Consider the following 22,321-nt stretch of genomic DNA (forward strand, 5'->3'; position numbering starts at 1 on the left):
CAACAAGCTTACAGGTACTGACTTGTTTTCCCTGTTTCCACGCTAGTGGTATAATTTTTGCCACATTACTGCTGAGTTGTGGATTGAGCCTGGGTCCGATGTTTTGTTTACCTACTGTCTGAATATCGTTAAGTGCGGGGAGAAGCTCCCTCTTGCTCAGGAACTGACTGACTGCCCGGGAGAGGGATAAGGAAAAATAAAAGGGAAGGAAAAAGGAGAAAGAAAGAGGAGAAATAAGACATTGTGACATTCTGTCTCTTGATTTATAGTGGTTAGAGGTGAGGCTAGCAGATTTGTAAACTGCCTTGTTAACCAAGTAAACAGAGCGTACATTTATTTGATTCTTGACACTTGATATATTATAACACCAAATAATTGCACAATATAAATTAATTGGGAGAAATTTATACATATTGTATATATAATCAAAGCTGAAACTTGCTGGTGTTTCCCTTGTTGCTCTGTGTTCATGTGGTTTTGGATATATGACCAATATTAGAATCCGACAAAGGAATCCGCCAAAACAGTGGTCATAATTCTGCTGTTAACCTGAGTCTTTATATTTTTTAAAGGGGTAATAGAATGCAATTTTGCTTTCCTCATTAGAGCTGATAGGATATACCCTGCCTAGCAGGTGTTCTGGTCTTTATTCTCACACACTAATCAGGTGCATTACATTTGTTGTGCTCCTTTAAGGAAAGGGAGTTTATAAGAAGGACACTAGAGTGCCAATTCACTTTTTCAGGTTGATATACCTGTCTTCACATTTCACCCCTTTTTTTTTTTTTTTTTATAGGAGTTAGTATAACTTTCACACCCACATTCACACTGCTCTCTGGATGAAAGAGAGAGGATTACTAGAACGTTAACACATTACAGTAGGTTGATATTTTTTTTTCACAATTCACATATTTTTTTCCTTTTTTTTGTATTTTCTTTTTTTATTTTTTTCTTTGAATATAGGAGACCTAGGACAATACACAATAATTTAAGCTTAGCACCAAAGGGAGAGTTGGAGGGAAGGAGACCAAGAGGAGGGTAGGATTTTGTTGGCCCACCGCTCCTCCCTCCTATCTTTCTCCTTTCATACACACCTTATCACTTTTTTCTACTTTTATGGACAGATTCATTACACAAGCTAAAGCTTCTTCGCCCAGAATGCCTGTTAAAGGTAAAGATAAAAAAAACTAGGCCGGGGGAGTCTAGTTTAAATGGTTCTAATGAGGCATTGCCTAATATATGTGATGCTCAGATGCTAATTACCCATCTAACAGATTTATTTACGCCACAATTTGAGATTATTAACACCGAGCTAGGCTCAATCTCTACAGTAATATCTAATCTCTCTACAGAAGTCAAACAATTCTCCAATAGAATGTTAGAGGTGGAGACTAGAGTTTCTGAGGTAGAAGACCAAGTTAATGTACAAGGTGATATTATAACCAAACAGAAATCTAAAATTGCTAACCTACAATTGCGTCTGGACGATCTGGAGGATCGATCCAGACGCAATAATATACAAATTATTGGCCTCCCTGAGACCGGGGAATTTGAGGATTTACTTCAATTTACATCATGTATATTACCACAGGCTTTAGGTTTTTCCCAGCAGAAGCTCCCAATTGCTATAGAGAGAGCTCACAGAGCTGGTTCCAAAAAAATCCAGAGTGAAGGTTCTCGCCAAAATAGGATGTGTATTTTTAGAGTCTTGAATTTCCAAGATAAGATCGAATTTTTGAGATTATTTAAAAAAAGAAGTGACCCACTTGTGTTTGGGAATAACAGAATTTTGTTGTTTCAGGATTATTCTGCAGAAACCTCCTTGAAAAGGAAATTAATGGCACCGTTCTGCTCGCAACTTATTAGTAAAGGCTTTAATGCTTGGATGGTTTATCCTGCCAGTATAATTGTTGAACATAACGGTGACAGAAAAACCTATCAAGAGGTGGGGGAGATAAAAAAATTATTAAATGACAAATAACTGGATGTCTAGCTTCTTCAGTTTCTTTTTTTCCTTTAAGTTAATGCAAGGATTAAATGGAGGGTATAATAGGATTCAAAGTCTTATGTTTTTTCTTGGGTTTATTTTTAGGGTAGAATTTTGCATTTTTTCTTCTTACTGAGTTTCCCCCCCCCCCCTTTTTTTATTTTTTTTTATTTCTTCCCATCCCTTCCCCGCCCCTTCCCCTCCCCCTTCTTTATTTTTTTTTGCTCTTTCCATCCCTTACCCCCTCTCTCCTTCCCCCTCCGGACCCGCAAAGGGAATTATTTTTTAATTGTTTTTAAGAGCCGTTAGTGGATATTAAACTTTTATCTTGGAATGTAGGAGGGATTGTCTCTCCTATGAAACGTAAATTGATTATTAAGTTATTGGCTAAACAGAAACCAGACATTGCTTTTATACAAAAGACTCATCTTACAGAACAGGAAGCTGCAAAGCTTAAGACAAAATGGGTAGGGGAGGTAATTGCTTCTTCTTCTAACGGAAGAAAATGTGGCATAGCAATATTGATTAGTAAATCTCTTGACTATAAGATCTTACGGGTGGAGACAGATTCTGCTGCTAGGTTTATTGTGTTACAAATCATTATCAACAATACTAAATTTATTCTTTGTAATATTTACGGTCCAAATAAATTTTCCAGTGAGTTCTGGGAGAATATTAAAGTTAAACTTTTTCCTCATATAAAAGAGAATCTTATAATGGAGACTTTAATTTGACTCTGTGCCCTGAAGTAGACAGATTTTCACAGAAAAATCTTCCAGAGATTAGGAGAAGCTCAAAATATTTCTCTAGATTCTGCCAGAAACTACATGTTATTGATATATGGCGGTGCCATAATCCCGATTCATTGTGTTTCACGTGTGAATCTAAATCACAGAGGACATTTGCTCGATTAGACTTATTTCTAATCTCTTAATCACTATCGATTTGTAAAACAGAGGCAGGAATTGGAGAGATCTTGATCTCGGACCATTCGACCATATCTCTGACACTAAAGTGTCATGACAGTTCTAAATTCAAAATTCCTAGGGCATTTTTTTACCCACGTCATCTCTATAACAACCCCAGGTTTGTACACTGGGTGAAACAGACTTGGAAGGATTACTGTACGCGCAATATATCTTACCTTTATAAGATTGAAACTTTCTGGGAGGCATCAAAAGCTGTCCTTCGAGGTGAAATTATGACATACTTAGATGTTAGGAACAAGAAACAACGGGCCCGAGACTTACAATTAACTAATCAGGTCAAAAACGTCTATAAGAATTTTTGTAGAGACCGCCCAAACAGTAACTGGAACAAGTATATAGAACATAGGAAGGAGAGGGATATATTCTTGGCTCAAAAACATCTAGAGGAAGAGACCAAAATTAATTTATACTTTAGGAGCTTTCATGGTAGCTCAGCTAAAAATCTGGCTAGATTGGTCAAAGTAAGGAAAAAGAAGAATTTTATTCCTAGTATCAAGGAGGGAGATATAAGATACACTAATCCGGAGGAGATATGTGGAGTCTTTTTTAAATATTATAAGCAATTATACTCTTGGGGGGAATGTAACTCCACTAATCAAGAAAACTTTTGGGATAAGATCATCTTACCTAAAATACAGAAGGAGGAGTTAGAACTTCTTAATGCTCCGATTACTATTGAAGAAATTTTTAAGGCCATTGACTTAGCCAAACTGAATAAATCCGCTGGCCCAGATGGGTTTCCAGCGGAATTTTATAAATGTCTAGCGGAAGAAATAACCCCAGTTTTAGAGAAATTGTATAATAGTTACTATGTCTCTGATAATCCAATTTCAAGTTTTTTTGCAGCAGCAAATATTTCATTAATACTGAAAAAAGGGAAGAACCCAGAAGATCCAGCTTCATGTAGGCCAATTTCAGTGCTCAATGTGAATTATAAAATTCTAACATCGATCATCGCCCGTAGACTTGCAGGTTGTTTGGACAAACTTATCCATCCCGACCAGGTTGGATTTATGAAAGCACGAAATTCTACCAAGAACATTCGGAGATTGACCACCCTGGTAGACTATATTTGGAACAGTGACCAGTTTAGAGAGAAAAGTGACTTAAAGGATATAGCGGTTCTCACTCTGGATGCAGTCAAGGCTTTTGATAGCATCGCATGGTCGCACCTGTTTATGACTCTAGCGAAATTTGGCTTTGCAAATAATTATGTGCACTTTGTCCGGAAAATTCACCGGGACCCAGTGTCATTTCTGCTTGTTAATCGTATGTTTTCTCCTAAGATAATTTTAGAGAGGGGGACAAGACAGGGATGTCCCCTCTCACCTCTTTTGTTTAATATCGCCCTTGAGCCGCTTGCAACCAAGCTGAGAGAAATCTTGCCTGGGATTCCAGCATTAGACCAAAACTTAAAAGTATTACTCTACGCGGATGATATCTTAATATGTTTACAAAATACCAGTGAGACAATCCCTAAGGTCATAAGTACCCTGGAGGAATTTAGTTCCTTTGCGGGATATAAGTCTAATTTGGATAAAAGCGAATTTATGTGGCTAGGTAAACATAATAATGAACAAAACAATTTAATGTTTCGTACAGTTACCTCCATAAAATATTTGGGGCTGGAGATCCATAAAAATCCCAAACATTGGTATTCAGCAAATTTTAGTGCTCTTTTTAAAAAATTCAAAGAAGATCTTGATTTATGGCTTGCTTTTCCTTTATCAATCACAGCGTCTATTAATTTGATTAAAACCATAATTTTTCCACGGATTCTTTATCCTATGCAAAATCTGCCACTAATCATACTAAATAAAGATCTACGCAAATTGAACTCCTGTTTCTCTAAATTTATCTGGAAATAAAAAAAAACGCGTATATCACTGGAAAGACTGTCACAAAAAATCTCAAATGCTGGCTTAGCCCTTCCTAATATTAGATTTTACAATTTTGCTAAACTGGTTAAGATAGCTATGGATTGGCTAGCTCAAACTAATAGGGTGGCTTCTCTCGACTTCGAATCCCAGTTGACTGATCCATGGTCATTGAAGGCTCTTCTACACTGCCCAATACATAAACTTCCTCTGAAAGTTTCAATCTTACAGTCTTTCAGAAACCCGATCTGTGTATGGCAAAAGTTTTGTCATATATTAGAAATTGATCCTTTATTCTCGGACTTCCTATCTATCAGGGGTAACCCGCTTTTACTCCAGGAATAGACCAAAAAGTATTCCAAGAATGGCAGGATAAAGGCCTCAAGGATATTCATCAGTTATTGAATGATCAATAGTTGTAAATACAAAAAGAACACAGAGCGCAACCCACTCTGAACGTAAAACTGTTTAATAGAAGTTTAACAAGTGTAAAACAACATATACAAGGAAAGACGTACATAAAACATAAATAGTGCAGGCATTAAAAAATCACCACTTGGCAAAGACACCACTTGGCATAGACAGTCATCCGTCTCTTTCCAGCACACAGTGTTCCTCCACCGGCTATACCGCTTGTGAAATCCGCTGTGGTCCTTAGGAAACACTATCAGGGAGCCCAGGACGTAACCGGAACTAGTCACGGCAAGAGGAGCGTCACAGATTCCTATTGATTGGTTGTTACACGCTACTCCAATGTAGCTCGATCATTCACAGAACTCAGAACTCTACGCGTTTCATCGGGTTACGACCCGACTTTATCAAGAGAATATTTTTATCCTAATGGAAGCCTCCTTTTAAACATGGCGGGGTAAGGCACACCCCCGATATGGAAAGATCTGATAGGTTGATGTTCATTGTCCGTGGGCGAACCTAATCAATGAAGTCCATCACGTGCCCTTATTGAAAAACTATAAGTATTCTAACACATATGAGTTCATGCTGATAACAGGCTCCAATGTCTGTGCTCAGGAAGAAGGTTCCCTTATTCACTCCAATTACATAAATACCTGATATCTCTCAGTGCTCTGGCCGTGTCCAGCTACAGCTCCACAGGAAGTAAAATGGGAGGAGATTGGTCCAATCGTCGTAACCTGATGAAACGCGTAGAGTTCTGAGTTCTGTGAATGATCGAGCTACATTGGAGTAGCGTGTAACAACCAATCAATAGGAATCTGTGACGCTCCTCTTGCCGTGACTAGTTCCGGTTACGTCCTGGGCTCCCTGATAGTGTTTCCTAAGGACCACAGCGGATTTCACAAGCGGTATAGCCGGTGGAGGAACACTGTGTGCTGGAAAGAGACGGATGACTGTCTATGCCAAGTGGTGTCTTTGCCGAGTGGTGATTTTTTAATGCCTGCACTATTTATGTTTTATGTACGTCTTTGCTTGTATATGTTGTTTTACACTTGTTAAACTTCTATCAAACAGTTTTACGTTCAGAGTGGGTTGCGCTCTGTGTTCTTTTTGTATTTACAGCTTTTTTCTTGGGAGCAGGAGCACAGTTCATTGCACCCCTCAACAGAGCAGCACCCTCCCACTTTTCTCAGCGTTAACTTTATCTGGGAAGTATTCTCTATATATATTGAAACACATTTCCTTTTATATAGTTATTGTGTAATATCTTTGCTGGGATTATTACTATTCATTCATTTATTTAGAGTTTTATGTCTGTTAGGCTCAAATTGTATAACTTATGATTTTATTGTTTATTGTTTGTAGAAATTGAAATACATATATTGTAATATTTCTTGTGGAGTCAGAGAAGCGCAGTCTATATCTGATTTTTTATTGAATGATCAATGCCAGATTATACCTTGGGAAGTGATTCCTCCAAAATTTTCTCTGAATATGGGGAATCGTTTTGCATACTTTCAAATCCGTCACTATGTTAGCTCTCAAAGCTGGTACTCCTCAACTAGGTCTGAATGGTCCAAGGTCAAGATCTGTTTCCAAAAATTCATAGCTGGAGACACATCAATCTCCCTTATTTATGATATCATGCTCACTAAACAGGGCATACTGGCGGGGGAAAAATTAGTTAATTCTTGGGGCCCTTATATCCCTACAATTGATCAGGAGAAGATTTCCCATAGTCTTGAGATGGTAGCCAGTTACCCTATTTCGGTAAGCTGAAAAGAATCTCATCTCAAATTAATGAATAAAACAGAATTTATGCTTACCTGATAAATTACTTTCTCCAACGGTGTGTCCGGTCCACGGAGTCATCCTTACTTGTGGGATATTCTCTTCCCCAACAGGAAATGGCAAAGAGTCCCAGCAAAGCTGGTCACATGATCCCTCCTAGGCTCCGCCCACCCCAGTCATTCGACCGACGGACAGGAGGAAATATATATAGGAGAAACCATATGGTACCGTGGTGACTGTAGTTAGAGAAAATAATTCATCAGACCTGATTAAAAAACCAGGGCGGGCCGTGGACCGGACACACCGTTGGAGAAAGTAATTTATCAGGTAAGCATAAATTCTGTTTTCTCCAACATTGGTGTGTCCGGTCCACGGCGTCATCCTTACTTGTGGGAACCAATACCAAAGCTTTAGGACACGGATGAAGGGAGGGAGCAAATCAGGTCACCTAAACGGAAGGCACCACAGCTTGCAAAACCTTTCTCCCAAAAATAGCCTCCGAAGAAGCAAAAGTATCAAATTTGTAAAATTTGGCAAAAGTGTGCAGTGAAGACCAAGTCGCTGCCTTACATATCTGGTCAACAGAAGCCTCGTTCTTGAAGGCCCATGTGGAAGCCACAGCCCTAGTGGAGTGAGCTGTGATTCTTTCAGGAGGCTGCCGTCCGGCAGTCTCATAAGCCAATCGGATAATGCTTTTAAGCCAAAAGGAAAGAGAGGTAGAAGTCGCTTTTAGACCTCTCCTTTTACCAGAATAAACAACAAACAAGGAAGATGTTTGTCTGAAATCTTTAGTAGCCTCTAAATAGAACTTTAGAGCACGGACAACGTCCAAATTGTGTAACAAACGTTCCTTCTTTGAAACTGGATTCGGACACAAAGAAGGTACAACTATCTCCTGGTTAATATTTTTGTTAGAAACAACTTTAGGAAGAAAACCAGGCTTAGTACGCAAAACCACCTTATCTGCATGGAACACCAGATAAGGAGGAGAACACTGCAGAGCAGATAACTCTGAAACTCTTCTAGCAGAAGAAATTGCAACCAAAAACAAAACTTTCCAAGATAGTAACTTAATATCTATGGAATGTAAGGGTTCAAACGGAACCCCTTGAAGAACTGAAAGAACTAGATTTAGACTCCAGGGAGGAGTCAAAGGTCTGTAAACAGGCTTGATCCTAACCAGAGCCTGAACAAAAGCTTGAACATCTGGCACAGCTGCCAGTCTTTTGTGTAGTAAGACCGATAAAGCAGAGATCTGTCCCTTTAGAGAACTTGCAGATAATCCTTTCTCCAAACCTTCTTGAAGAAAGGAGAGAATCTTAGGAATTTTTATCTTATTCCATGGGAATCCTTTGGATTCACACCAACAGATATATTTTTTCCATATTTTATGGAAAATTTTTCTAGTTACAGGTTTTCTGGCCTGAACCAGAGTATCTATCACCGAATCTGAAAACCCACGCTTTGATAGAATCAAGCGTTCAATCTCCAAGCCGTCAGTTGGAGGGAGACCAGATTTGGGTGTTCGAATGGACCTTGAACAAGAAGGTCCTGTCTCAAAGGTAGCTTCCATGGTGGAGCCGATGACATATTCACCAGGTCTGCATACCAAGTCCTGCGTGGCCACGCAGGAGCTATCAAGATCACCGAGGCCCTCTCCTGATTGATCCTGGCTATCAGCCTGGGAATGAGAGGAAACGGTGGGAATACGTAAGCTAGGTTAAAAGTCCAAGGTGCTACTAGTGCATCTACTAGAGTCGCCTTGGGATCCCTGGATCTGGACCCGTAGCAAGGAACCTTGAAGTTCTGATGAGACGCCATCAGATCCATGTCTGGAATGCCCCATAATTGAGTTATTTGGGCAAAGATTTCCGGATGGAGTTCCCATTCCCCCGGATGAAATGTCTGACGACTCAGAAAATCCGCTTCCCAATTTTCCACTCCTGGGATGTGGATCGCAGACAAGTGGCAGGAGTGATCCTCCGCCCATTGAATTATTTTGGTCACTTCTTTCATCGCCAGGGAACTCTTTGTTCCCCCTTGATGATTGATATAAGCAACAGTCGTCATGTTGTCTGATTGGAACCTTATGAATTTGGCCTTTGCTAGTTGAGGCCAAGCTCTGAGAGCATTGAATATCGCTCTCAGTTCCAGAATGTTTATCGGGAGAAGAGACTCCTCCCAAGACCATAGACCCTGAGCTTTCAGGGATTCCCAGACCGCACCCCAGCCCACTAAACTGGCGTCGGTCGTGACAATGACCCACTCTGGCCTGCGGAAGCTCATTCCCTGAGACAGATGGTCCAGGGTCAGCCACCAACGGAGTGAATCTCTGGTCTTTTGATCTACTTGAATCATTGGAGACAAGTCTGTATAATCCCCATTCCACTGTTTGAGCATGCACAGTTGTAATGGTCTTAGATGAATTCGTGCAAAGGGAACTATGTCCATTGTTGCAACCATCAATCCTATTACTTCCATGCCAGGGTCGGCTCTAAGGGGGGGCTTTGGGGGGCAATGCCCCCCAGGGCAAAAGAAGTGATTTAAAAAAAAAAAAATTTTTTTTTTTACATTTTAAAAGTGACGGAACGTCCAGGGTCCCAGATCCTTCACTGGAGGGCCCAGCTAATCTCTTTACTCTCCTCTATTTACAACCAGATAACAAATAAAGTTGCATTTCCCTGCTGGTGCTCTCACAGTTAACCTAGGGCTTGCAATGCCCCTCCTCCTGCTAGCCCACTTACTACAGAGCTGAAGTGAGATGATGACATCATCAGACCTCTGCAGGAAGTGCTGGGAGAAGCTAACAGTCAGTGAGAGGGAAGGCAGAAGTAAGTTTGTGAAAACACAGCCGTATAACCAATGTGTGTCTGGGAGTAGTATCCCTTCCCTATTATGCTTTATATCCTGGCAGCCACAGATAAAGAAGCAAATTGGGAATTCCTTGGTTTCCCCACTGCAGGTCACACAAAACAAGTGTGCATTGTGCCTGCTTTATCTGCAGTGATCAGTGTAAAATGTGTGTCAGATTATAGGTGCTCAAATACACACACTTCAAATGTAGCTGTGAGACAATGAGTGAAATAGCCTTATGTTAATTATTTACATGTTTCAAAACATTTCCTATTTGTCCCCAAGGTTGTTTTATTATATATATATACACACACACACACATACATACATACACACAATACACACACTGTGTATATATATATATATATATATATATATATATTGTTTGTGTGTATGTATATATATATATATATATATATATATATATATATATGTGTGTGTGTGTATATACATATATACCGTGTGTATGTGTCCACTGGCTGTGTCATATGTGGGAGACATTCCTGAGATATGACAAATGTAACCCCTGCACTGCCATAAATCTGGTAAATGTAACTGCTGCGGCACTGCCAGACATCTTATAAATGTAACCCCTATACTCCTTGAGATATGACACATGTAACCGCTGCACTTCCAGAAATATAAACAAATCTAACTCCTGCACAGCCAGAGATCTGATAAATGTAACCCCTGGACTGCCACAGTAGGTCTGCTCTTATTTTGACTCTCATACATGCTTTTTAAATGCGTGCCCCCTCATGAAAAAAAAATGCCCCCCCATTTCATTCGTTCTGGAGCCGACCCTGTTCCATGCACTGCGCTATGGAAGGACGAGGAACAGAATGAAGCACTTGACAAGAGCTTAGAAGTTTTGATTTTCTGACCTCTGTCAGAAAAATCCTCATTTCTAAGGAATCTATTATTGTTCCCAAGAAGGGAACTCTTGTTGACGGGGACAGAGAACTCTTTTCTTTGTTCACCTTCCATCCGTGAGATGTGAGAAAGGCTAGAACAATGTCCGTATGAGCCTTTGCCTTTGACAGGGACGACGCTTGTATTAGAATGTCGTCCAAGTAAGGTACTACTGCAATGCCCCTTGGTCTTAGAACCGCTAGAAGGGACCCTAGCACCTTTGTGAAAATCCTTGGAGCAGTGGCTAATCCGAATGGAAGAGCCACAAACTGGTAATGTTTGTCCAGAAAAGCGAACCTTAGGAACTGATGATGTTCCTTGTGGATAGGGATATGTAGGTACGCATCCTTTAGATCCACGGTAGTCATAAATTGACTTTCCTGGATGGTGGGTAGAATCGTTCGAATGGTTTCCATTTTGAACGATGGTACCCTGAGAAATTTGTTTAGGATCTTCAAATCCAAAATTGGTCTGAACGTTCCCTCTTTTTTGGGAACTACGAACAGATTGGAATAAAATCCCATTCCTTGTTCCTTTATTGGAACTGGGTGTATCACTCCCATCTTTAACAGGTCTTCTACACAATGTAAGAATGCCTGTCTCTTTATTTGGTTTGAGGATAAGTGAGACTTGTGGAACCTTCCCCTTGGGGGTAGTTCCTTGAATTCCAGGAGATAACCTTGAGAAACTATTTCTAGCGCCCAAGGATCCTGAACATCTCTTGCCCAAGCCTGAGCAAAGAGAGAAAGTCTGCCCCCCACCAGATCCGGTCCCGGATCGGGGGCTACTCCTTCATGCTGTTTTGTTAGCAGTGGCAGGCTTCTTGGCCTGCTTACCCTTGTTCCAGCCTTGCATTGGTTTCCAGGCTGGTTTGGGTTGTGAGGCATTACCCTCTTGCTTAGAGGATGCAGAATTAGAGGCTGGTCCATTTCTGCGAAAGGGACGAAAATTAGGTTTATTTTTAGCCTTAAAAGACCTATCCTGTGGAAGGGCGTGGCCCTTTCCCCCAGTGATGTCTGAAATAATCTCTTTCAAATCAGGTCCAAATAAAGTTTTACCTTTGAAAGGAATGTTAAGCAATTTTGTCTTGGATGACACATCCGCTGACCAAGACTTTAGCCAAAGCGCTCTGCGCGCCACGATAGCAAACCCTGAATTTTTCGCCGCTAATTTTGCTAATTGCAAAGCGGCATCTAAAATAAAAGAGTTAGCCAATTTAAGTGCGTGAACTCTGTCCATAACCTCCTCATATGGAGTTTCTCTACTGAGCGACTTTTCTAGTTCCTCGAACCAGAACCACGCTGCCGTAGTGACAGGAACAATGCATGAAATTGGTTGTAGAAGGTAGCCTTGCTGTACAAAAATCTTTTTAAGCAAACCTTCCAATTTTTTATCCATAGGATCTTTGAAAGCACAACTATCTTCGATAGGAATAGTAGTGCGTTTGTTTAGAGTAGAAACTGCCCCCTCGACCTTGGGGACTGTCTGCCATAAGTCCTTTCTGGGGTCGACCATAGGAAATAATTTCTTAAATATAGGGGGAGTAACAAAAGGTATGCCGGGCTTTTCCCACACTTTATTTACTATGTCCGCCACCCGCTTGGGTATAGGAAAAGCGTCGGGGGGCACCGGAACCTCTAGGAACCTGTCCATCTTGCATAATTTCTCTGGAATGACCAAATTGTCACAATCATCCAGAGTAGATAACACCTCCTTAAGCAGTACGCGGAGATGTTCTAATTTAAATTTAAATGTCACAAGATCAGGTTCAGCTTGATGAGAAATTTTTCCTGAATCTGAAATTTCTCCCTCAGACAAAACCTCCCTCATGGCCCCTTCAGATTGGTGTGAGGGTATGACAGAACAATTATCATCAGCGTCCTCTTGCTCTTCAATGTTTAAAACAGAGCAATCGCTCTTTCTCTGATAAGTAGGCATTTTGGATAAAAGATTTGCTATGGAGTTATACATTACAGCCGTTAATTGTTGCATGGTAATAAGTATTGGCGCACTAGATGTACTAGGGGCCTCCTGCATGGGCAAAACTGGTGTAGACACAGTAGGAGATGATGTACTATCATGTTTACTCCCCTCATTTGAGGAATCATCTTGGGCAATATCATTATTTGTGGCAGTACTGTCCTTACTTTGTTTGGACGCTATGGCACAATTATCACATAAATTTAAATGGGGAGACACATTGGCTTTCATACATATAGAACATAGCTTATCTGAAGGTACAGACATGTTAAACAGGCTTAAACTTGTCAACAAAGCCCAAAAAAACGTTTTAAAATAAAACCGTTACTGTCACTTTAAATTTCAAACAGAAAACACTTTATTACTGAATATGTGAAAAAGTATGAAGGAATTGTTCAAAAATTACCACAGTGTCTTAAAGCCTTAAAAGTATTGCACACCAAATTTCAGAGCTTTAACCCTTAAAATAATGGAACCGGAGCCGTTTTTCAATTTAACCCCTATACAGTCCCAGATATAGTCTTTGCTAAGACCCAACCAAACCCTGAGGGGAATACGATACCAAATGACGCCTTCTAAAAGCTTTTTCAGAGATTCTTAGATCCTCACACATGCATCTGCATTCCCTGCTCTCAAAAAACAACTGCGCATTAATGGCGCGAAAATGAGGCTCAGTCTATGACTAGAAAGGCCCCCTGACTGAAAAAGGTGTCCAATACAGTGCCTGCCGTTTTATAAACGTTCCCCAAGATTATAAATGCCAATTATTAGCCTAAATCTGAATAATATGCACAAATAAAGCAATCGATTTAGCCCATAAAAATGTCTACCAGTTTTTTAGCCCATAATAAGCCCTTTATTCTGTTTGAGACTAAGAAAATGGCTTACCGGTCCCCATGAGGGGAAATGACAGCCTTCCAGCATTACACAGTCTTGTTAGAAATATGGCTAGTCATACCTTAAGCAGAAAAGTCTGCTAACTGTTTCCCCCAACTGAAGTTACTTCATCTCAACAGTCCTATGTGGAAACAGCAACCGATTTTAGTTACTGTCTGCTAAAATCATCTTCCTCTTACAAACAGAAATCTTCATCCTTTTCTGTTTCAGAGTAAATAGTACATACCAGCACTATTTTAAAATAACAAACACTTGATAGAAGAATAAAAACTACATTTAAACACCAAAAAACTCTTAACCATCTCCGTGGAGAGGTTGCCTGTGCAACGGCAAAGAGAATGACTGGGGTGGGCAGAGCCTAGGAGGGATCATGTGACCAGCTTTGCTGGGACTCTTTGCCATTTCCTGTTGGGGAAGAGAATATCCCACAAGTAAGGATGATGCCGTGGACCGGACACACCAATGTTGGAGAAATTCTATTTATCTCCTCTTAGGTTAGCTAAATTCTATCCTCTTAAAGGAGCTGATTGTCCGCGTTGCTTTTATGGTAAAGCAGATCTCGTGCATATGATATGGCACTGCCCCAAAATAAAACAAATCACAAATAATTCAATATTGGTTCAATAGACTCTATAATGGGGTTTACTTGTTTTCCCTGGAAGATATAGTCTGTTTGGTACTTAATCCCAGGACAGACTCGAAAACTCGATCTTAAACACTATCATACTTATTGTCAGATATAATATTTTCAAATCCTGGATCGCTAAATGTGCTCCCAGCCTAGGGTTAATTCTTAAAGGGATACAATCCCAAATTATATATGAGTCTTTTCATTTATCCCAGGCTTCAGAGAAAGAATTAAGATATTTTTAGTGGATTGGGCACCTATTATCAAGACTTACCCATTACAACTGCAGCAGCAGATTCTGTCTCCATTTGTCTCCTCTATCAGCTTCGCAGAACTAGTCCTGTTACAAGTTTTCCCGGCTCTTGGATAAGAAATTTTAGAGATATACCATAAAATTACAAAAGTAGGTGCTACAACTCATAAGGTAGATCCTCGCGGGCCCGGAGGTCCCTCCTTCCTTTCCTCATTTTCTCTTTTTTTTTTTTTTTTTTAATTATTTTATTTATTATTTATTATTAGACTTATAAGGAAAAAAATACATTGCCACTTAATTTCATTTAAATTAATCGTTTATTGTTTCTCCAGGACGGAAATACATTTAAACTTGCAGTTTTTATTTCTGTGTTTTTCTTGGTGTTAAAGCAATTGGATGATTATTCTTTAAACAGGATCATTCAGAGAAGGTACCAATTCTGTGTATTAAGTCCTATGTTACGATGAACGTCTTGATTCTTGCGTATTGTATTTTATGATGGCAATGTATAATAAAGAAATGAAAAAAAAAAAAAGAAATAGCAATAAGAAACAAAACCTTCCAAGACAACAACTCAATATCTATGGAAAGCATTGGCTCAAACGGAGCCTGCTGTAAAACTTTAAGAACAAGGTTAAGGCTCCAAGGAGGAGCAACAGACCTAAACACAGGCCTGATTCTGACCAGAGCCTGAAAAAAGGATTGAACATATGGCACATCCGCTAGACACTTATACAACAAAATAGACAATGCAGAAATCTGACCCTTCAGAGAATTGACTGACAATCCCTTCTCCAGACCATCCTGGAGAAAAGACAAAATCCTAGGAATCCTAACCCTACTCCAAGAGTAGCCCTTGGATTCACACCATTAAAGGTATTTACGCCTTACCTTATGGTAAATCGTTCTAATAACAGGCTTGTGAGTCTGAATCATGGTCTCAATGACCAACTCAGAAAAACCACGCTCAGACAGAACTATGCGTTCAATCTCCAAGCAGTCAGCTTCAGAGAAACGAGATTTGGATGAAAGAATGAACCCTGAGTTAGAAGGTCCTTCCTCAGAACCAGCCTCCAAGGTGGAAGAGATGACATCTTTACTGGGTCTGCATACTAGATTCTGCGAGGTCAAGCAAGAGCTATTAGAACCACCAATGATCTCTCCTGTTTGGTACGAGCAATGACGTGAGGAAGGAGAGCAAACAGAGGAAACAGATGTGCTAGACTGAAATCCCAAGGGACGGCTAGAACATCTATCAGGGCGGTCTGAGGATCTCTTGACCTTGAACCGTACCTTGGAAGTTTGGTGTTCTGCCAAGATGCCATCAGATCCAACTCTGGCATCCCCCATTTAAGGGTTGACCTGGAGAACACCCCCGGATGGAGTGCCCACTACCCGGGATGAAATGCCTGTCTGCTTAGGAAGTCCGCTTCCCAGTTGTCCACACCTGGAATTTGATAAACCAGGCAAAGGACAACTCAGGCCAAGCTATCAGAGCATTGTAAATCGATCTCAACTCCAAGATGTTTATGGGGAGAGCCGACTCCTCCGGAGTCCATAGTCCCTGCGCCTATAATGAGTCCCAGACTGCTCCCCAACCCAACAGGCTGGTGTCCATGGTTACAATGAGCCAGGAAGGTCTCCGGAAGCATGTGCCATAAGACAGATGCTCCTGAGAGAGCCACCACGAGAGTCTCTTGTCAACTGATCTAGATCTATGCTCTGAGACAGATCTGAATAATTCACGTTCCATTGCGGAGCCTGCATAACTGCAGAGCTCTCAAATGGACTCCAGCAAAGGGAATGATGTCCATGGAAGCAACCATCACACCAATTACCTCCAAACACTGAGCCACTGATGGCCGAACAGTAGACTGCAGAAAGAGGCAAGATAGGCAATCTATTATTGTCCCTAAGAAAACCACCCTTGTAGCTGGAACAAGGGAAATCTTTTCCAGATTCACTTTCCATCCGTGGAACGTAGAAAAGACAACAAGGTCTCTGTATGAGAGTTTGCTTGTTAAAAAAATGGCGCCTGAACCAATATATCATCCAGGTATGGCGCCACTGGGATTCCCCAAGCCCTGACCACTGCTAATAGAGCCCCCAGAACACTTGAGAAAATTCTGGGAGCTGTGCAAGGCCAAAAGGAAGAGCCACAAACTGAAAGAGTCTAGAAAGGAGAATTTCAGGAACTTGTGATGATCCCTGTGGATGGAAACATGAAGATACGCATCCTTCCGGTCTATGGTCGTCATGAACTGACCCTCATGAACCAAGGGGAGAATGTACAGAATTGTTTCCATTTGAAGGACGGTACCCTGGGAAATTTGTTTAGACACTTTAGATCTAGAACAAGACGAAAAGTTCCCTCTTTTTTGGGGAACCACAAACAGATTTGAATAGAATCCCAGGCCCTGTTCTCTTACAGGACTGGAACTATCACCCCCAGGGAAGAAAAGTCCCGAACGCAATTCAGTAATGCCTCTCTTTTTATCTGATTTGCAGATAATCTTGAGATGAGAAACCTGCCCCTGGGAGGAAAAGTTTTGAAAGGTATTTTGTAACCCTGAGACACTATGTTCACAGCCCAAGGATCTGCGACATCTCATGCCCATGCTTGATAAAACAGAGAAAGTCTGCCCCCCACTTGATCTGGTCCCCGACCGGGGGCAAACCCGTCATGCTGATTTAGACTCAGCTGCGGGTTTCTTTGATTGCTTCCCCTTGTTCCAAGACTGATAGGGCATCCAAGAAGACTTGGACTGTTCCTGCTTGGAAGAGGGAAAGGAAGGTTTTCCTTTGAAGTCACGAAAGGAACGAAAATTACTTTGATGTCCTTTAGGACTATTCTTCTCGTCTTGTGGTAGAAAAGACCCTTTCCCACCAGTAATGTCCGAGATTATTTCTGCCAGACCAGGTCCAAACAAGGTCTTACCCTTGTAAGGAAGCACTAGAAGCTTGGACTTCCGCTAACCATGATTTCAGCCACAACGTCCTGCGAGCTAGGACAGCGAATCCAGATATCATGTCTCCCAATTTAATAAATTGCATAGTAGCATCAAAATTAAAGGAGTTGGCTAGCTTGAGAGCCTTAATTCTGTCTTGGATCTCCTCCAAAGGAATCTCTACTTGAAGAGAATCTGACAAGGCATCGTACCAATTAGATGCCGCACCAGACACCGTGGCAATACAAACTGCAGATCGCCATTGAAGACCTTGATGAACATACATCTTCTTCAAATAAGCTTCCAACTTTTCCAAAAGCAGCCTATTGTCAATTGGATCCTTAAAAAAGCAGCTATCCTCTATAGCACCGGTTCCCAAACTGTGGGGCGCCAGAGCTATTAAGGGGAGGCGCAGGAACAGGAGCAAAAGTGTTTTTTTATTCATGTGCATTGTTAAACTCCCCAGCGAACAGCAACGTGACAGGGAGACTGAGCATCTCCTGAGTACCTTCTGAGCATCATTTGCGTAAGTACAGACGCAAGTAAGTACAGACGGCCAAGTGAGCACTGTACTTGCTGTAACTAGGATTGCCCTCAGCTGGTATACGAATATTATAGATATAGTCTACAATGGGAACAGCCAGCACATGCATCCATGTACCAGCTGAGGGGAATCCTAGTTACAGCAAGCACAGTACTGAAGACTGACTCATAGGCAGTTATAAATAATTCACATTCATATGCTTAGACAAGATCCTGTGTGTGTATGCTTGCGCATGTGTGTTTGTGCTTGTTTGTGTGCTTGTGCATTTTTGTGTGTGCTTGCGCATGTTTGCTTGCACGTGAGGGGGGCTCAGCTACAAAGTTTTCACCAAAGAGGGGGGGGGGGGCAAAGTGGAAGACTTTGAAAACCTCTGCTCTTCAGAAATAGTAGTTCTCTTAGCCAGAGTAGATATGGCCCCTTTTACATTAGGCATGTGCGCCATGAATCTTAAATGGGGTCAGCGACAGGAAACATCCTTTTAAAAACAGGAGACGGGAAAAACGGTATCCCTGGCTTCTCCAATTCCTGCGCAATAATCTCTGTTGCACGGTCTGGAACAGTAAACACTTCCACAGAGGAGGGAAATCAAAGTATTTTTTAAGTTTACTTGATTTCTTAGGGTTGACAACGACAGGCGGGTCGGAGTCGTCCAAAGTAGCCAAAACCTCCTTTAACAATACACAAAGGTGTTCAAGCTTAAATCTGAAGGACACTAATTCAGCATCAGATAAAGAAATTATACTGTCCGAATCTGAGATTTCACCCTCAGAGGCTACCGACATATCCTCCTCATCAGACTTATGAAGAAGAGCAACTTGCGTAGCAGTCGAGGGAACATAAACCTTACTATCTGAATTTTAATTTTCCTTGTATTCCAGTATAGGAAAAAGCAGATAGTGCTCCAGATACCGCTGAAGATATCTGTGCAGCAAATTCTGCTGGCAAATAACATCTCCTCCAGGAGACTGAGAGGAACTGCAGGGCAATATATGTGTAGCCATTGAGGCTTGGGACATATCAGGAGAAAAACTGTGGCAATGCCTGAACAGTATCATCTTAAGAGACATGAGGCTCAAAAACTAAAAAGTTTGTGTTTAAAAACCTGAGGAACACAGAGAACAATTAGTGCCTCAAGACAAAATCAGTATATAATATCTGTGCAGCTCATAATAAAAGTGCCCCCACTTATTATATAATTATACAAGATTTAATATTTCCTTACTGCAAACAATGATTTACCAGCAGTGACTTGCATTTCATTCAGACATAAAAGAATGCTTAGCAGAGTAAACAACAATCTGTTACGATACACGTAACACCGAGAGCCGGATCAGAAAGAAAATGGCACCATCAGCCGCTCCGTTCTCAAGTCAGGGAAGAACGGTCATGTGATCGGCAGCGAAATGAAGTGCTCAATTAGCAAACCGCACACTTCATTCTCACAGCAGCCAAAACAAACAATTAGGTAGACGCTCCAATATAAAAATACCATCTTAAGAGGCTAAACAGTGACTTAGCTATGAGTACTAAACACTCGATAAAAAAAGCAGCAGAGAAAATGTAGCTTTCACATAGTGTTACATGTAAGCACTTGATAAATAACGATCTTGCCCCCAAGATAGTTAAACATCAAGTGAAAACTCTTAAATTAAAATAAAGCTACAGCCTCTATACAATCTGATAAAGAATTAAACTCGAATGTCTCCTACACATATAAGAAGTGCCTGCCACTGCCTAAATAAAATCCTTACCAAAGGATTAAAGTGCCCCAACAAATTTGCAGCTCATTCTTCACTTAAGTGCCCATCTCCCAACCTAGAAGACAAAAGGGCTTCAGCGTACACGGTGTGAAAGGACGCCACTTCTCGCAGAGACCTGTAGAAAGAACAGAGTAAACCTACTCTGGCTTTCTATACTAGGGCAGCAAAATGTTAGGAAAATGCAGCAAGGCCCACCTCACAAGTTCCTAATTGCTTTAAAGCCACCACTACTCTACTGAAGAGATTGATGTGGACTATTAGCTATACCCAAAAATAAATCTAATTTTCTTCAGACACCAAAACTTCACCTACTCCATTTAACAGAGGCAAAGAGAATGACTGGGGATTGTGGATAGGGGAGTGACTCTTAACAGCTTTGCTGTGGTGCTCTTTGCCTCCTCCTCCTGGCCAGGAGTGATATTCCCACTAGTAATTGATGACATTGTGGACTCAGCATATCTTAAGAAAGAAATAATGATTTCTGATTGCCGATGGAGCTAAACTGTATAATCATTAGATCAGGACACATAGGCACAGTTGTAATTCATTCAATATGAGGTGAAGAAAGTTATATTTGTGACAACACCTCTTTGTATTTGATTTAACTTCATACTCAGTTAAAGGGACGTTGTAATGTACGTGTTTCTACTCAAAAATATCCTTCAGACTAAAAAAAACAAAGTTATAAAATCTCATACCCTTATTAACAATGGTAGCTTTTTTTTTTAATACAATGGACTTTATGAATAACTGGAAAGTAACAACATAAATACCTTATGATTCAGTACAAAAGAAATAGATCCACCATTTGCGGTTATGACAGATTTTAAGCGCCTCTTCTCTTTGAAAGGTAAGTTCACTTTGAAGAAGAACACACAGTCTTCAAAGATGGCTTTAGTCATTTTACTGTTAAAAGATGAGATACACAAAGTTAATTTGACACACACAACCCTCCAAATTTTCTAGTGACTTTAGAAACTTACATACAATTACACTCACTATCAATGTTTCAATATTTAACATCAAATTTGGTGGTGTTTAAAAGAAAAACTTGAAGCAAATACTGTTTGAATAGATGAAAACCTATTATTCTGTCAAGTATGGAAAGACACATCCCCTAATGGGGGAAAATTGCATTGATTAGAATAAAAGAATAGGCAACAAAGCTTATAGGGACATAAACCCCCTCATTTTCTTTCATTATTCAAATAGAGCATGCAATTGTTAACAACTTTCTATTTTTATTCTTTTAACAAATTCTCTTTGTTCTCTTGGTATATTTTATTGAAAAGCAGGGATGTAAGCTCAGGAGCGTGCACGTGTCTTAAAGGAACAGTCAAGTCCAAAAAACCCTATCATGATTCAAATAGGGCATGTCATTTTAAATAACTTTCCCATTTACTTTTATCACCAATTTTGCTTTGTTCTCTTGGTATTCTTAGTTGAAAGCTAAACCTAGGAGGTTCATATGCTAATTTCAGAGATCTTAAAGGCCACCTCTAATCTGAATGCATTTTGAAAGTTTTTCACCACTAGAGGGAGTTAGTTCATGTGTTTCATATAGATATCCTTGAGCTCATACAAGTGAGCACTGATTGGCTAAAATGCAAGACTGTCAAAAGAACTGAAATAAGGGGGCAGTTTGCCGAGGCTTAGATACAAGGTAATCACAGAGGTAAAACTTGTATTATTATAACTGTGTTGGTTATGCAAAACTGGGGAGTGGGTAATTAAGGGATTATCTATATTTTAAAATAACAAAAAAATCTGGTGTTGACTGCCCTTTAGGCACTATATAGCAACAGTTGTGCTAGAATATTATCAATTTGCAAAATCACTAGATGACAGCACTATATTATGTATGTATGTAGTGCTCCAGACACCTACCTAGGTATCTCTCCAACAAAGAATATCATGGGAAAGAAGCACATTTGATAACAGAAGTAAATTGGAAGCTTTTTTTTAAATTGTATGCTCTGTCTCAATAATAGAGTTTTTGGGTTTCACATCTCTTTGGTGAATCCTTACCGTAGAACACCTCATTGATAAATCCAAGAAAATCTTTTATCCAGAAGAAAATGTACCATTATTTTATAACTGGACTGCCCTTTTGATAGTACCACACTGATAAACTGTTGACAGTTCTCTGTATATTGACATATTGAGAGGCTATTCCTAGGGTTAAAATGTATCCATAATATACTATTTAAGTAGCAAATAGCATTTGGCTTTATGAGTTCAGCCAAGATAAACACGCTGGGAGAAAATTATACAAAAAAAAGAATAATTTCATGCCTGAGTCTAAATTGAATGAAAGAAGCATTCATTTACTATCGGCTAGATTTGGAGTTTGGCGTTAGCCGTGAAAACCAGCGTTAGAGGCTCCTAACGCTGGTTTTAGGCTACCGCCGGTATTTGGAGTCACTCAAAAACATAATTTATGCTTACCTGATAAATTCCTTTCTCCTGTAGTGTGATCAGTCCACGG

General features: G+C 40.3%; 1 protein-coding gene across 2 annotated transcripts in view; it reads right to left on the reverse strand.

Moving 5' to 3' along the window:
- PARP4 (poly(ADP-ribose) polymerase family member 4) overlaps positions 1 to 22,321 on the reverse strand; it is a 516,705-nt gene that overhangs the window by 468,193 nt on the left and 26,191 nt on the right. For both annotated transcript variants that reach the window (XM_053708536.1, XM_053708535.1), the window contains exon 2: positions 20,607 to 20,739. In XM_053708536.1, the coding sequence (XP_053564511.1) occupies positions 20,607 to 20,735 (129 nt within the window). In that variant the 5' untranslated portion in view covers positions 20,736 to 20,739. The remainder of the gene's footprint in view (positions 1 to 20,606; positions 20,740 to 22,321) is intronic.

Source organism: Bombina bombina, chromosome 3 (genome assembly GCF_027579735.1).
Source record: "Bombina bombina isolate aBomBom1 chromosome 3, aBomBom1.pri, whole genome shotgun sequence".
Taxonomy (NCBI): Eukaryota; Metazoa; Chordata; class Amphibia; order Anura; family Bombinatoridae; genus Bombina; species Bombina bombina.